This window comes from Poecilia formosa, unplaced genomic scaffold (genome assembly GCF_000485575.1).
Source record: "Poecilia formosa unplaced genomic scaffold, Poecilia_formosa-5.1.2 Scaffold209, whole genome shotgun sequence".
Lineage (NCBI taxonomy): Eukaryota > Metazoa > Chordata > Actinopteri > Cyprinodontiformes > Poeciliidae > Poecilia > Poecilia formosa.
In genome coordinates, this window is record NW_006800148.1 from 569345 (window position 1) to 585385 (window position 16041).

The following is a 16041-nucleotide window of genomic DNA, read 5'->3' on the forward strand; positions in this document are numbered from 1 at the left end:
CAGAGAACAGGGAACAGGTATGCAGGGAACAGAGAAAGGGAACAGGTAGCAGGGAACAGGGAGCAGGGAACAGGGAGCAGAGAACAGGGAACAGGTATGCAGGGAACAGAGAACAGGGAACAGGTAGCAGGGAACAGGGAGCAGGGAACAGGGAGCAGAGAACAGGGAACAGGTATGCAGGGAACAGAGAACAGGGAACAGGTAGCAGGGAACAGGGAGCAGGAATGCAGGGAACAGAGAACAGGGAACAGGGAGCAGGAATGCAGGGAACAGAGAACAGGGAACAGGAAGCAGGGAACAGGGAGCAGGAATGCAGGGAACAGAGAACAGGGAACAGGGAGCAGGGAACAGGGAACAGGGAGCAGGGAACAGGAAGCAGGGAACAGGGAACAGGTATGCAGGGAGCAGAGAACAGGGAACAGGAAGCAGGGAACAGGGAGCAGGAATGCAGGGAACAGAGAACAGGGAACAGGAAGCAGGGAACAGAGAACAGAGAACAGGGAACAGAGAACAGGGAACAGGAAGCAGGTATGCAGGGAACAGAGAACAGGGAACAGGAAGCAGGGAACAGAGAACAGAGAACAGGGAACAGAGAACAGAGAGCAGGGAACAGGGAACAAAATTAGTTTTGTCACAGTTCTGTGTGGCTTCTCAACACTGGAGACAGAAACCACGAGCTGCAGGACGAGGGACCAGGACCGAGAGTCACAATGTCCTGAAAGAGACAAAACAAAATCCAACCGATTTAACCACACTGCAAAAACAATTTCTATAGGCTGGCAGTTTCTAGTGCAAATATCTTAGTACACTTGAAACAAAAAAACTAATTTACAGGTAACATTTCAGCACAATAAAAGAGCTTGTTTTAATTAAATAATTCATTATTATTGATTTTAAAATGTCTTGTTCTGCTGGCAGATTATTTCACTTAAAACAAAACATTTATAAGTGAAATAATCTAAACTTTTAATCAATATTAAGGAATTATTTACTTAAAACAAGCCCCTATATCTCACTGAAACATTACATGTAAGTTAGTTTTGTCTGATTTCCAGTGCACTAAGATATTTAGACTAAAAATACTTGGTAAGACTTTGTGTTTTTGCAGCGATGGTTAAATCAGTTGCATTTTGTTTTTTTCATTTTGTTTTGACTCTTTTAGGACGATCAGGACGTTTTGGTCCCTCGTCCTGCAGCTCGTGGTTTCTGTCTCCAGTGTGAGTGTTGAGATGCCACACAGAGCTGTGACGAAAGGAGCAAAATACAGACATTTCACACACACACTGACACACACTCACACAGCAGTTTTTCAGCTCATTAGGCAGACGGTGGCGTGGATAATCAGGTTTTATATGGATGCTGCGAGGTCATTATGATCTAATTACCTTTAGTGGGTATTCAGCTGGGCAGAGAGGGAGGAGGAGGAAGGAAGGAGGAAGGACGGTGCACATCTCAGAGAAAAGAGAAAAAACAATGTCAGCTGAGGCATCTCTGACGCATCTAAAGCAGAAGGTTTTGTTTTCAACGATTGGTTAGAAATGTGGCACTTTGATGAGAATCAAAATTGGTTTGTGTTTTTTTATCTAAACTCTCAGAAAAATCTGAAAACTGAAGTACTTCCTGGTACTTTATTAAAGCTTTTCTCTGATCCTCCTGATTGTATTCAGGTTCAGGTTCATTTTTATTTTCATTTGTTCAACTAATAAGTTGATAAAAAAAAAAAAAATACAAAACTCTGACAGAAACCTGAAACTGATGCAGAAACTTATAGTGAAAGGAAAAAAAAACTCCTTGGTTGGTAAAATCAAGACAACTTGCTCCATTCCACACTGAAGTAAGGTCCCTTTAAGATTCCTGCACTGTAAAAAAACATCTGCTGACTCAACTTGGCTCTAGTTTTATTGTTGCTGCTCTGTTATGATAAAGCAACTTTACTGCACAAAGTGAAGTTCAGGTTCAATATAAAAATGAATTTATGGAGCACATTTCCACCCTGAAAAAAAGAATAAAAGCCCAACAGGAAGATATAATTAAGAGTTTTGAGAAAAAAAGTCACTGATTTTCTACGGAGTCTGTTAGTCATGACTTTGAATCTCAACATCATGATTATGAGATACTTACTTATCCCATATTTGTGACAAAATCTCCTATTTATGACTTTGAAAGTTGAAACTGTCTTGTATCTCAAAATGACGACTTAATATTGTCATTATAACTGAATCTCATAATTATGAGTATGAAATTACAGCTCACAATTATAACTGAAAGTAGAAATTATAACTTTATATCTCAAAATTATGACTTTATATGTCATTATTATGACTGAAACTCATAATTCTAAGTTTTAAAGTCAAAATTATGAATTATTATCTCATAGTTAAGATCTTGAAAGTCAAAATTATGACTTTGAAAGTGGAAATTATAATTTTGCATTTCAAAATTATGACTGAATCTCATAACTGAGAATTTGAAAGTCAAAATTATGACTTTATATCTAATAATTATGACTTTAAAACGCATATTTATGCCTTCCTGATGGGCTTTTATGATTCCTTCATGATCTTCACATGAACTCCAGGCTCACAGGGAGGAAAAGTTAAATCACATTTCTGTTTTCAGACAATCGGAGCCCCAGTGTGACGCAGAGAGCTGGTTAAATTCCACGCTGCATACATGGGGGTCCAAACCTTTTGTCGCAGCGTGTTAAACGGGTTAAAGAGTGCTGTCCTGGAGCCACCAGTGTGTGTCCTGGTCAGCGTGCGCGCATAAAGGAGTCCATATGGCACTGGTCAGTCGGCCGCAGCTCCCAGCCAGGAGGGCCGGCCGACTGCCAATCAAACAGAGACGGAGAATAAATAATGAGCCGGAGGCGACCACACACTCAAAGATGGTACAATATGCATAAGCAACATAAAGCAAATGGATTAAAAGTCCCATCAGCTCTAACCAGTCAGTTAAAAAAGATCTATTGTGCAGAATTCATATTTTTCATGTTTTTGTTCGTCTGTTTGGGTCTCAACTCAAAAACAGCCAAACCAGTTGGAAAAAAAAACACCCAGGGGTTTTATTTGGCAATAAGTTCATGTTTTTTGTTTCTAAACCTTTGGAATGCAATGTCACAAGTCAGCAGGCACTGCCTGTTGCCTAGCAACCCAAGTGAAGCCCAGCCCGTTGCCTAGCAACCCAGGTTTAGCTAGTAGAGTTTTCATGTTTCTGTACTTTACTTGAGTATTTATTTTTCTGATGACATTTTAACCATCACTCCCTACATTTTAAAGAGGATCTGTTAAGCAAAATTCACTTTTTGCAGATTTTAATTCCATTTGGAGGTCTACTGCTTCTAAAAGCAGCCCAAGCACTCTAAATAAATAAATAAATAAATAAAATTTGATGATTTTTTTTGCATTTTGGTGTCTGGAAAATGAGCTGTTTCAAAAACTATCAAATGTAATGTACATTTAACCGGCATCCATAACTATTGGACATTTAATTTTGATTTTTTTTTTTGCCTTTCTTAATATTGAACTGTTCCCCAACTTTTAAACTTCTTCTTTTGTTGTATATTTTCCTCTAAGTCTAATTATAATATTTTGCTTTTTTATGTGATTATTTAGATATTTTTTTCTGACTTATTTTTATTTTCAATGTCTTTACTTAAGTTTTATCATCCTGAACTTATGTTATCTTTTTAATTTGCTTATTATTTTTGTTGATTTCCCAGCTGATTTAACTGTAACACTTTTGCCATTTGGTCTGATTTTCTGTCTCTGCTGATCCAAAATTTGTAGACAAACACACAGAAATCATTTCACCCCATTCAGTTCTGCCAACAACAAACGCATGAATCTGATCCCAAAATGGGATTCCGTTCAGAATAAACGGTAACCATCGTGTGTGTGCTTCCAAACCTTTGCATTAATCTTTTATAACAGCACTTGAAGCTCATGTCTCCTCGCTGGAATTCTGTTTATCTTCTCAAACGTTCAGCAGCTCAAACAATGCGGCTCCTCTGCAAACCAAAGGCCTCCTAATGACTCCATTCTCTTCGCTGATTTTCATCCGTTTGGATCCTTTGGGGAGCGTTTGGCACATTTGATCAGGAGATTAGGGGGGAAAAACCTGAAAATGGTGGAACAGGCGCAAGAAAAGCGGCTTTTGGAGGTTTCCTGACAGGGCAGGGTGTGTGGTCGAGGTCTTCAAGTGCTACTTCACCGCTGCTCTGAGTCGTTTGGCAGGATTGGAGATCCAGATGAAGCTTCTTTTGAGTCCAGAGTTCAGCATTATGTCACGTTAAAGGAATTCGGACAGAATCTGGACGGGCTCAGCTGCCACTAACCCGCTGACCTCAGTCAGAGCTCCGAACCCGCCTGGAGGCTAGTTAGCATTAGCACTAGCTTAAATTTAGCTAACGGGCTGTTTAGCGGTGTGTTTCCAAGTAATCATAATAATTTATTCATAATCAATCAGCATCAGACAGAATCAGAACAAATCTTCCTCTAAGTGGATTTCAGCTTAGTTTGGTTGGAAACAACCCGACGGCTTTAAAACCAGAGGAACAGGCCAACTTCGCCCTTCTACCATAATTGCAGTAGCTGAGGAATTGCGCAAACTGAAATTATGGAAAATAAATTCGCTTAATGGAAGGACAATTTTTGAAAAAAAAAAATAAAAAAATAATAATAATAATAATAATAAATTCGATAAAAAAGTTGTTGCAATGGGATGATGTGGTTTTTCAGCCGTGTTGTAATAGATGTGTTTAGCCAAAATGTAATGGAAACACTTTTTTCGCGTCACACATGTCTGTGATCAACAGCCGCATAGGACTAAGAGTACTACTGGCGAAAACCACGAAGAAGACAACAGAAAGTAGTCTTCGTGGCTTGTGTGAACAGAGTCGATTAAAGCTGCCACATTAAACTCAGGATATCCGAGTTAATAAGTTGAGAAATAACAAAATCAGAACTTTGAAGTTTGAGAGTTTTCTTGTCTGGTGTATGATCAGAAACAGATTTTTCTGAAAAGAAATTTTTGCCAGCCTGTAAAACTGGAATGAGAAACTAATGAGGAATGAGGTTGCTTGTTTAGAGTGAAAAACATTTACAACTGGCAAAAATGAAAAAAGGAATAAAGAATTTAATTATGATATAAAAAATGTGCATATCAACTTCTACATACAAAGATAAAACTGAAACCAAAATGTTAGAAAACAAATTAAAAACGGTCAGTGATAAATGTCTCCAATGGTTGGCTGTGACGTTTGGCGACATCTAGTGGTGACATTGCAAACTGCAACCAACCTGAATCTCAGTTTTACACCTTTTCACCTGAATGAGCAGCTGGAATGACTCAAGCAAATGAATCTTGATGCCAACGCAAACTATCCAGGCATCTAGTGCTGCAACCAATGATCATTTTACCAATCGATTAGGAAAAAATATTGGCGTATTGTACAAATTTTTCATCCATCCATCCATCCATTTTCTGAACACCCTTGTCCCTCAGTGGGGTCGGGAGGGGTGCTGGTGCCTATCTCCAGCTAACGTTCCGGGCGAGAGGCGGGGTACATCCTGGACAGGTCGCCAGTCTGTCGCAGACAAATTTTTCATTCAACCTCAAAATATGATACAATTTTGTGAACATTAAAAGTTTCAAATACACAATTTTTTTTTTAAACTGCCACTTCAGGAGACCCGAGTAAAAAACATTTACAGACAAAATGTGTTTTTACATTTTAGATGCATGATTTTAAGACCGGTTGCATGAACAGCCTGATAAAATAAAAAAAATACTTTGGTTTATATTTTTCAGGAGTTTCTAGTTTCTAACAGTTTATAAAACTGTTTTAAATGTTTTAGTCTGAGCTTTTAAGTTTTTCAACAGAATAAAAACGCCATAAATTGTTGTTAAAAAAAGATTTTTATTGATGTTTTCAACAATGGATTATACAATGACGGCAACAAAGAGATGACTGCAGTTCTGACGTCTGAATTAAATACAAAAACCGGGTTATCTGATCCCGTCGCCGAACAGGTGAGAGACGGGCTCACCTGACAGGTGATGCAGGGAAAACTGCAGTTTTATTAAAACAAATTATTTACACCAACATAAAAACAGCCACAGACATGCCATGCTCTTCAAGCCACAACGACGGAGGAGAGCCAGGCGGGTCGGAACCGGAACCAGCGCCAGCTGCTGAACAGATGAGCTTATGAGGACTAGAAGTATCTACAGCCTGATGCGACCTAAACCCACCTGCAGAGGGCGCTGTGAGGAGGAGGTTAGATATTTACAGCCGGATGACGGGTTAGAGACAGGTCAGCGTTATAATACAGACGGCCTGAAGCAGCTGCAGGGTTTCTGGATGTGTTGCTTTAATGTTTTCATCACACAGGCACAGTGGGCGGAGTCAGGCTGCGTGTGAGGATGAGGAGGCCGCGGCCTTCCTCCTGTCCGTGCATTGGGAGCGGGGAGACGGGGGGAGGGGAGCGGTCGAACCGCCTCACTGCCGCTTGCTCTTGATCCGCTCCAGACGCTTCTTCAGGTCGTCCAGGTTGGCGGTGGCGGGCGAGGCGGCGCGGGCGCGGGTCGGCGATCCGGAGCGCGCGTTGTGCTCCTGCTGGTACAGCTCCCGGGACTCCTTCAGCTGCGACAGCTTGCTGTGGAGCATGTCGGTGGACGAGGCCACGGACGGCTTGGAGGACAGCAGGGAGGAGATGGCTGGCCGCTGCGGAGGCTCGTCCTCGCTGCTGAGAGCCTGCGCCGTCAGAGGGGAGCGGTTACCATGGCGACCGAGCAATTTCACAATTAGATAAATAAAAAATTTACATTTACAAGTTTTTTTCTAAAAAGTTTCCACTTTTTCCAAACTCAAACAAAATCTTATAAAAAATTTTAATAAATGGGTAATTTCCCCAGCGGCATCATGGAACCGGAACCAGGCGGCGGATGTTTGGACTCACCCTGGTCGTGTTTTCCAGGCCTTGTCTCTGCCGGAGGATCTTCAGCCTCTCGTAGTAAACGGCGGGTTTCAGCTCTTCGTTGCTGCTGCTGAGGCTGGACTCCACGTTGTGCTGAGGAATCACTGCAAACGCACACAGCGACGTTAACACACACACAAACCCACCAGGCTGGCAGACGTAAAAAACCCAGAAGAACCTGAGGAGCTCTGGATCCGAGGTTTTCCCTCACGCTCCGACTCGATGACCCGCAGGCCTCGCTCCACGTAGCTCTGGAAGAACTGCGACGTGTTTCTGAGGAACGGCTCCAGGTCGGCGTCGGAGTACTTCTGCTTGTACTCGTAGAGCTCGGTCAGGCCCTGGAGGGGAAACGGTTTCCTCAGATTAACAACCAATCAACTCTGGAGTCAAAGGTCAACGAGGCGGCACCAGAGCAGAACCGGACCTCTTTAGTGTTCTCCTTGGAGCCGATCTTCTTGAAGATCTCGGACAGGATGTCGCTGACCTTCGCCTTGGACATGCGGTCGTCCTGCAGCACAGCAGACATCAAATTATTCAGCACATTTTAACCTCTGCAGGGTGAAACATCCAGAATCAGAATCTAAAAGCCCAACTATCTCCAGAACCCAAGTTATGGACCAGTCAAAGCCTGGGTCTGATGGAACTAAAACCCCACAGTCAAACTGCAAATAATCATCTTTGCACATGTCTGAACTGATGATGTCATCCAGGAAATGCTAGTGAGGAATATTTAATTCCCCTTTGGAATCAAAGTATTTCTGAATCGAATATCGTCTCTGCTGTCTGGAAACAGACAGTCATACAGAAATAGTCTTCAGTCAGAGGCCTATTCAGACACGCTGCAACTGACTGTTACTGGAGATTCTTCCTGCATCACCGACGGCTCTGAAGAGCTGAGTAACGACATCATTTCTTTCTGAATTGAAGAAACTTTGATGCTGGTTTCAGTTTGGATCCACGTCTCACATCTGGTTCCTTCCACTTTTTAAGATCAGGAAAATCGTCTCACTGTGAAAACATCAAATCTTACCAAGTATTTTGGTCTGGTGTCTAGACTAAATATCTTATTACACTTAAAATAACAAAACTAACTTCCAATGAACTTTTCAGCAAGAAACAGCTTGTTTCAAGTCAATAATTCTTAAATATTGATAAGTGCAGATTTTTTTCACCTATAAAATTTTAGAAATGTGTTAAAGACTTTTTAAATCAATATCCAGAAATTAGTTAAAATAAACTCCCATGTCTCAAGTATTGATATATTAATTATTAAGTATTCTCTTTAAACTTGGTATCAGAGCATGACTTCACAAAATGTTCAACGTTCCTCATTTAAAGTTATTTTTCATGTTGGATTTCTTATAAAAATACTATTATATTCTCCTAATATTTCTTTTTTTATTACTATTGTCGTACAATTTACTCTCGTAATTAAAATGAATCGTAACATGGCCCTGATGTTTCATCGTAGTAACTTAAAGTCCAAATAAATAAAAGCTGTAAAACAAGATGGCGGCTCTGGGCGCACCGACATCACTGAACTATGGAAACCCAAGGAATGCAATAAGCGAAATCCAAAAATTTAATCTTCAAAAACCAAAAATCGATTTATCGGCCAGCTCCGTCACTAGGTCTTTATTTTACATTTCCTGCTAAATTCTTCATATTTCACAACTTTAGTGAATCTTTTCTAAATCTGTGGGTCCAGAAGAACTTTTAGAAATAAGGAAAACAGGAAGTAGAATCTGAGGACCAGAGGAACGGATCAGGCCTTCAGCTCCAACCGCCTCTGAAGTTTGTCGCTCACCGTCCCGTGGGCGCTCTTCTCGTTGCCGCGGTCACTCTTCGTTCCCGACAGGTTCCCCGAGTGTTTGACGACTCGCCTCAGGTAGGCCTCCAACTCCGACTCGTTCCGGTTTTCTATCATGGACAGGTGGTCCAGAATCTGCCCAGAAACGAGAACGATCAGAACGAAACCGGCAGGAATAACGCGTCTCCCCCCGGGTCTGTGACCTCTGGTTACCTTGACCCCGGTGAGCCTGCAGAGCGTGTGGCAGAGGGTCTTCAGGGTCCGGTGAGGAACATCCGTCTTCAGCTGCTTCAGCTTCTCTTTCGGGAAAACCTTCATGAAGTTGTGGACGTCCAGCAGGATCCGGTCCAGGTTCAGGCTGTTGATATTCTCTGGCAGCAAGCGGATCATCCTCCACAGACACTGAGGAGGATAAACGGTTAGAGCGGAGCAGAGCCGACCGATTGAGCCGGGTCTGCAGTGGAACCGGCACTCACCTTCATCACCAGTTCAGAGACTTTAAGAGACCCGGCGTTGGAGACCAGCGTGTCCTGAAGCAGAACCAGCAGAGCGCTGCGGGAACGGGAGAAACGGGTCAAACTGGGGGTTTGCAACTCGCTGTGATGAGTTTGGACCTTTAGTGGCTCTAAACTTCAGCTAAACCCAACTGCAGTCGAGCCCCGGAGTCTCAAAAAGCTAAAACATGCAAACACTTCAGATTCCACTAAAAACGTTTATAACTCCCCATTTCAACAGTCCAAACACAAACTACATCTTAAAGGTGATCCATCATGCTGCCCTGAGCAGGTTAGGAAAGGTCTACACAAAACATTTTCATTACATTTTTGCACAAAATCACTTGGATAATGAGAGTTAAGCTATTTTATAGTTCTGTCACTTTAAAATCATGCCCCCACTCAGTTTACACTCAGATGTGAATTATAAAACCGTACATCTTTGAAAAGCAGAAGTGGAGCCTCCTGAACAACAAACAAGAAAGTGGTCTCTGGATGGTAAGTCAACAATAAAGCACTAGTCTTTTCCAGCAGCCATTGTACAGTTTGGTTGCTAGGTAACGTTGCAGCGCCTACTGGTTGTCACATTTAGGAGGTTATTGAAATGGTTCATTTTCCAGACACCAAAAAACATGATTTCCAAAAACAGCTGGGTGGTTTTTAGAAGCAGCACACACACACACACACACTCTCAGAGATAAAGGCTGCAGAGTTCTGACCCAGTCAGAGAGACGGATCCGTTTCTACCCACCTGAATATGTTGGTCTGGTCCGAGTGCTCCAGAACTCGGATCACCAGCAGGTTGACGGAGCGGATGACCTGCGTCCCGTCCTCCACGTCCTCCACTCGGCTGTCCAGCATCAGCGTGATCAGGCTGTGCATCAGGTCCTTCAGAACACCAATCGACGCCTCGCGGGCCAGCGTCTCCATGGAGAACAGCTGAGGGGAGGAGAACGGGGTTAGAGGCCGCCTGCAGGTCACCGAGCAGCAGGGCGTCGCTCCGAGCGCTCACTCACAGACATCATGTTTCCCATGATGCAGCTGTACAGCTTGATGAGGTCCGTCTTGTCCACGCGGTCGTCTGCGAGGTGCGTGCTGTTGATGAGGCGCAGCTGCATGATGGTGGCGATGAGCAGCTGGTCGATGTGACCCGACATGACGTCGGCCTTGTCCTCCTGACGCAGAACCTCGTCAATCTGAGAGAAGGTCATGAGGAAGGTCAAACTTTGGGCCATATTGATAAATGTCCTCAAAGGCAGAAGAATGCATTTTAAAAACTGATGAATAAACTTAAGATATGAATAAATAGCCGTCTCTGCATTCAGTGAATACTGCTCAGGACTAAATATTTTAATAATATTCAACATCTTTAATCTTTTGCACACAATCGTTCTTGGATAATGAGGTTTCAGTCTGATCTGTTCTGACTATTTTCAGAACGAGTCGAGACGTTTTCAGAATAATTTTTCCAGAAGTATAAATTATTTTTATGGGCTCCAACTGATTATTTTAGTCATAGATTATTCTGATACTAAATCAGGTGAATAAATTGGCAGATTCTCAGATTTTACATGCAACCATGTAAAAAGTGATGTAGAGCGGTTAGTGGAGGTGGACCGGACCTGAGCCAGCGCCTGGATGCTGGTGCCGATGTCGCCGCTCGCCACCTGAGAGATGACGAAGTTGATGGTGGAGGCCGTGCTGCTGTGAAGGTCGTCAAAGTGAGGAGAGATGGAGCGGATCCTTGGAAGGAAACACAGGAACGTTAAGGCCGTTTCTGGTTGAGTCGGACCGGTTCCGTTTGGGGACGGCGGTGCATTTACTTGGGCTCCGGGATCATGACGGGCTCCAGCAGCTCGTCCAGCTGGTGCTGGACCAGGTCCGGCAGCTCACACACGCTCCGCTGGTCCTGCTCTATCATGTCCAGGTCCAGCTGGAACTCCTTGGGGATGGAGGGATGGTCGCTGTGCGCGTTCTGCCGGGACTGACTGGACGGGCAGCAGAGGAACCAGTCAGTTCTACTGGGTAGAGATCAGTGCTTCTAGCTCCAGTCTGGACTTCCATACTGAATCACCTCAGACGTTTACGGATCTGAACCGAGTCGGGCGATATTTGACATATATGACCCAAACCGTGTGCAAATTGAACTTCCTAAAATAAATTTGTTTTATGGAAACGTGACAATTTATAAAGACATTTTCTGAGCCAGGACGAAGTGGTTTTGTTCAGCCGCATAAAAACTAACATTAAAAACACTTTTTTCACTTCACATGAGTGAAAGTGATCAACCACCAGACGTTGCTACTGGCAGGAGGATGGTGGCGCCACGTTTTAATGACTTGGAGGGTAAAGACACTTATAAACGCTGCGATTGCTAAAGTGTTTTTTGACATTAATGGAAAATCGACAAATTTGTAATGACAGCCACAACAACAGCGAAGCTGTAAGAGCATCGAAGCAGGTCTCTCTTCCTAAAACTTTAAATTTCCTTTTCTGGAAATTTTGGCCACTTCAGGTTTGCGTGGAAACCGTGAATTTTACACATCGTAAAAGTCACATTTCATGGTGAATTTAGTTGGAAAGGTCGTTGTTGATGCTGAGGTTGGGTCGGTCCGTCTGAACTGGAGCTTCGCAGCACTGACCTCACAAAACAACATGGCCGAACCGATCGCAGGAGTTCATGAGCTACAGAGACCACAGAGGGAACATGGACACAAGCAGCTGTGAAGCGTTTCCTAGATTAAGGACAATCCGTCATAAAAATCTAAACTCAAATCTATTCAACATGATTCTGTCTTTTATTTGACAAAGTGACGTTGGTCTGCAGCACCACGGATCATCATGAGCACCGTTAGCTTGAGACGAACCTTTTAGCTCATCTAAACACAGGAAGTGAAGGATAACAGATGAACAGAATCAGAGGCCGAAGGAGGCGAAACGGGACGTCAACGACGTCGTTTCGCCCAAAGTTATAGGACAAAAACCCAAACAAACTTTAGATGAAATTAAATAACTTCAGGAGTTTCCAGTTTTTATCTCAACTTTTAGAAAACAAGTAAAGAGTAATTGATCTGCCAAGTCAGTAGTTGTTACATGCTGGTCTTTAACATCCGAGTCTGATCAGGAGCAGCTCAGAAACTTTATGACTAAAGATCAAAAAATAATTTAGACTTTTATCTTTTCCTCTTCAGAAATAAATTTAAACAAGCAATATTAGAGCCACAAATGATCCTAAAACTTATGAAAGCATCAGCTTCAGGTTTTCATTTTGCTTCTAAACTTTTTAAAGTCAGGTAAACTCCTCCCAACATCCAGGCCGAGGAACACGGCTCAGCGTTTCAACATGGAGTAAACACTATGGCTGCGAAGGAACTAAACCAATATTTCCTTCACATCTTCATCTAATTTGATGAGAAACGCTGTAAAAATGTTTGCAAACAGCCTGCAGAATCTGGATCAGATGATCCATTAGCAAGAATGACCATTCTTTTCCACTTTTGCTGCTGGGAATAATGTTCACAACTCAGCGGCTGACTGGACGCCAAGCAGCCGGCCTGATCCGATTCTCAGGTTCTCTCAAACATAAACAGGCGAGTGAGGAAGAGGAGGGATGAGCGAGTTAGTGCAGTGCTTCACCAGAACTCAGCAGGTTTTTGGTTGTTGGGCTGATTTATGACGAGCATTAGGGTGAATTTGCAGTGACGACACAGAAAGCAGGAGGAGGAGTTGTACTCACATCCTATACGTGCGATACATTATTCTGCTCCGGAAAGGAAGGCAGGCAGAGCAGATCACACAGGAAGAAAGATGAAGGGTTAGGAGACAGAAACAACCAGAGGCAGGTTGGTTTCACAGACTCACTGATCTGATGTGCGACTGTGAGAGCAACCCAGCATGCAGCGGCTCAGAGGCCAGGATGAGCAGGAGGACAGATCAGATGTTGGCAAACATTTAAACACAGACGGGTAAAAGAGGAACGGCCAGCATGCTGGTGAGAAAACGGCCGGAAAGGTCAGAAAGTCTCACACACAAACATTTAAACAGACGTCAGAGAGAAACACATGGATACATTTTAAATGAAGGATGTAACAAGAAAGTCGGGCTCTTTATCACTTGGTTCTAACAATCATCTATTAAATACTTTAATTTCCAGTTTTAGGTTGTAAAGACTAGAGATCGCAAAATAGAAAAAATATACAGCTTTGGGAAAAAAGGAGAGAACATTGAAAAGCTCCTGGTTATTCCACCAAATACTGATGTCTGAACTCTTCCTGAGTTAAAACGATAGTGTTGTTGTTTCTAAATGAATATGAACTCGATTTTCTTTGCGTTATTCAAGGTCTGAAAGTTCTGCATCTTTTTCATTATTTTGATGATTTCTCATTTTCTGCAAATACAAAATTTATGCTTGGAATTTCAGAGACATGTCAGAAGAAGAAATATGTTAATTTTATTCAAACATACCTATAAAAAGTGAAACTGATCATTTTAAATGGTCTCTTAATTTTTTCCAGAGCTGAATAATGTCAATAATTCACCTCCAAGATAAAATATGCAAACTTTAATTAAAAACACCGAAACTGGATTTAAATGATAAAAGCAGAGACTTTGACATTTTGTGTAAAACTGGGTTTGTTTCTTTATCAAATGTAAATAAAATGTTTTAGTTCCTTAGTTTCCCCCGATACTTGGCAACCCTTTACCAGGTGAATAAGTTCCCAAATTACCAATAGAGTGAATTATGAGAAACAACCTGCAGATGCTAACTGCTCTGCAAAAACAAACCTGCAGGGGGCGACAGTGGACAGATTGATCTATATAAACTTTTTCTTTGCCTTGTTTTCCCCAGACGGAGTCCATATTGGGTACCTTCAATAATAATTTAAACACTGTTGTGATATGAATGTATGATAAATATAAATAAAACTGCTGTGGTCCATACAGTTACTCAGTTTCTACTGGTTAAAGGAAGAAATCTGATAAATATTGATCATTTTGTGGTCAGTTTGTGCAGATTCATCCAAGTGTGACAGTTTGTAAAGCATCTTAAACTTTATATTTCCGTTCATAACTGGAGCATGTTTTACTGGTTTCCAGTAAAAACGGGGACCTACTTGAGCTTTCCAGGGTCTTCCTGTGCTGGCTTGCGGAGGAAGGTGGCGTTGGGGTTCGTCGGCTGCTCCCGCTGCGTCTTCTCGGCGGCGCTCTGCTTCGCCGGAGCCGCAGGCGTCTTCTTCGCCGATCGTTTGATCCGCTCCTCCAGCATGCTCATGTCTTTCTCTGACAGCTGGAAAAAAATCCAAATAAAATCAGTCTCTGATTTTGTGGAGGGAACTTCCAGCTCCAAACTTTGTTTCCTTTTGTCTCTTACATTTCCGATGAGTTTGTAGACCTGGTCCCCGCAGACGTTGTAGACGGCCACCACCGTGTTCAGGGCAGCGTTTCGGACGGACGTGTCTCTGTCTCCGATGTGGACGGCGATCTCCTTCAGGGATTTGGCCGGAGTCGGCTGGCACACGTTCATCCCGTAGCCCTCGATCAGACAGCCCAACTCCTCCAAACACTCTGAGGAAACCAAAACACTCAGCATGAAGGAGCAAACAGAACTAAAGGTTGGCTGACCTGGGCTCCACGTTTACGTCAAGGCGACATGTACAGGTTTAATTTTTGGAAAAGCNGTTTTAAATGTTTTAGTCTGAGCTTTTAAGTTTTTCAACAGAATAAAAACGCCATAAATTGTTGTTAAAAAAAGATTTTTATTGATGTTTTCAACAATGGATTATACAATGACGGCAACAAAGAGATGACTGCAGTTCTGACGTCTGAATTAAATACAAAAACCGGGTTATCTGGTCCCGTCGCCGAACAGGTGAGAGACGGGCTCACCTGACAGGTGATGCAGGGAAAACTGCAGTTTTATTAAAACAAATTATTTACACCAACATAAAAACAGCCACAGACATGCCATGCTCTTCAAGCCACAACGACGGAGGAGAGCCGGGCGGGTCGGAACCGGAACCAGCGCCAGCTGCTGAACAGATGAGCTTATGAGGACTAGAAGTATCTACAGCCTGATGCAACCTAAACCCACCTGCAGAGGGCGCTGTGAGGAGGAGGTTAGATATTTACAGCCGGATGACGGGTTAGAGACAGGTCAGCGTTATAATACAGACGGCCTGAAGCAGCTGCAGGGTTTCTGGATGTGTTGCTTTAATGTTTTCATCACACAGGCACAGTGGGCGGAGTCAGGCTGCGTGTGAGGATGAGGAGGCCGCGGCCTTCCTCCTGTCCGTGCATTGGGAGCGGGGAGACGGGGGGAGGGGAGCGGTCGAACCGCCTCACTGCCGCTTGCTCTTGATCCGCTCCAGACGCTTCTTCAGGTCGTCCAGGTTGGCGGTGGCGGGCGAGGCGGCGCGGGCGCGGGTCGGTGATCCGGAGCGCGCGTTGTGCTCCTGCTGGTACAGCTCCCGGGACTCCTTCAGCTGCGACAGCTTGCTGTGGAGCATGTCGGTGGACGAGGCCACGGACGGCTTGGAGGACAGCAGGGAGGAGATGGCTGGCCGCTGCGGAGGCTCGTCCTCGCTGCTGAGAGCCTGCGCCGTCAGAGGGGAGCGGTTACCATGGCGACCGAGCAATTTCACAATTAGATAAATAAAAAATTTACATTTACAAGTTTTTTTCTAAAAAGTTTCCACTTTTTCCAAACTCAAACAAAATCTTATAAAAAATTTTAATAAATGGGTAATTTCCCCAGCGG

At 43.3% G+C, this 16041-nt stretch overlaps 1 protein-coding gene and 1 long non-coding RNA gene across 8 annotated transcripts in view; both read right to left on the bottom strand.

Moving 5' to 3' along the window:
* The window catches only part of LOC107838076 (uncharacterized), an 11329-nt gene extending 6691 nt beyond the window's left edge, over positions 1 to 4638 (bottom strand). For both annotated transcript variants that reach the window (XR_001664137.1, XR_001664136.1), the window contains exons 1-3: positions 3909 to 4638; positions 2688 to 2827; positions 1386 to 1451 (exon numbers count right to left, since the gene is read on the bottom strand). This is a non-coding gene — a long non-coding RNA (uncharacterized LOC107838076). The remainder of the gene's footprint in view (positions 1 to 1385; positions 1452 to 2687; positions 2828 to 3908) is intronic.
* A 1262-nt stretch (positions 4639 to 5900) lies between these two features.
* ckap5 (cytoskeleton associated protein 5) overlaps positions 5901 to 16041 on the bottom strand; it is a 33605-nt gene continuing 23464 nt past the window's right edge. For 3 of the 6 annotated variants that reach the window (XM_007567524.2, XM_016679372.1, XM_007567525.2), the window contains one exon: positions 15021 to 15877. In XM_007567524.2, the coding sequence (XP_007567586.1) occupies positions 15623 to 15877 (255 nt within the window). In that variant the 3' untranslated portion in view covers positions 15021 to 15622. Of the gene's footprint in view, positions 6758 to 6962; positions 7085 to 7158; positions 7319 to 7404; positions 7489 to 8787; positions 8926 to 9003; positions 9193 to 9266; positions 9343 to 10035; positions 10224 to 10300; positions 10481 to 10906; positions 11028 to 11107; positions 11273 to 13020; positions 13045 to 14398; positions 14572 to 14655; positions 14850 to 15020; positions 15878 to 16041 lie in introns of those variants that run through there. The other 3 variants (XM_016679374.1, XM_016679371.1, XM_016679373.1) reach the window with 2 other exon arrangements.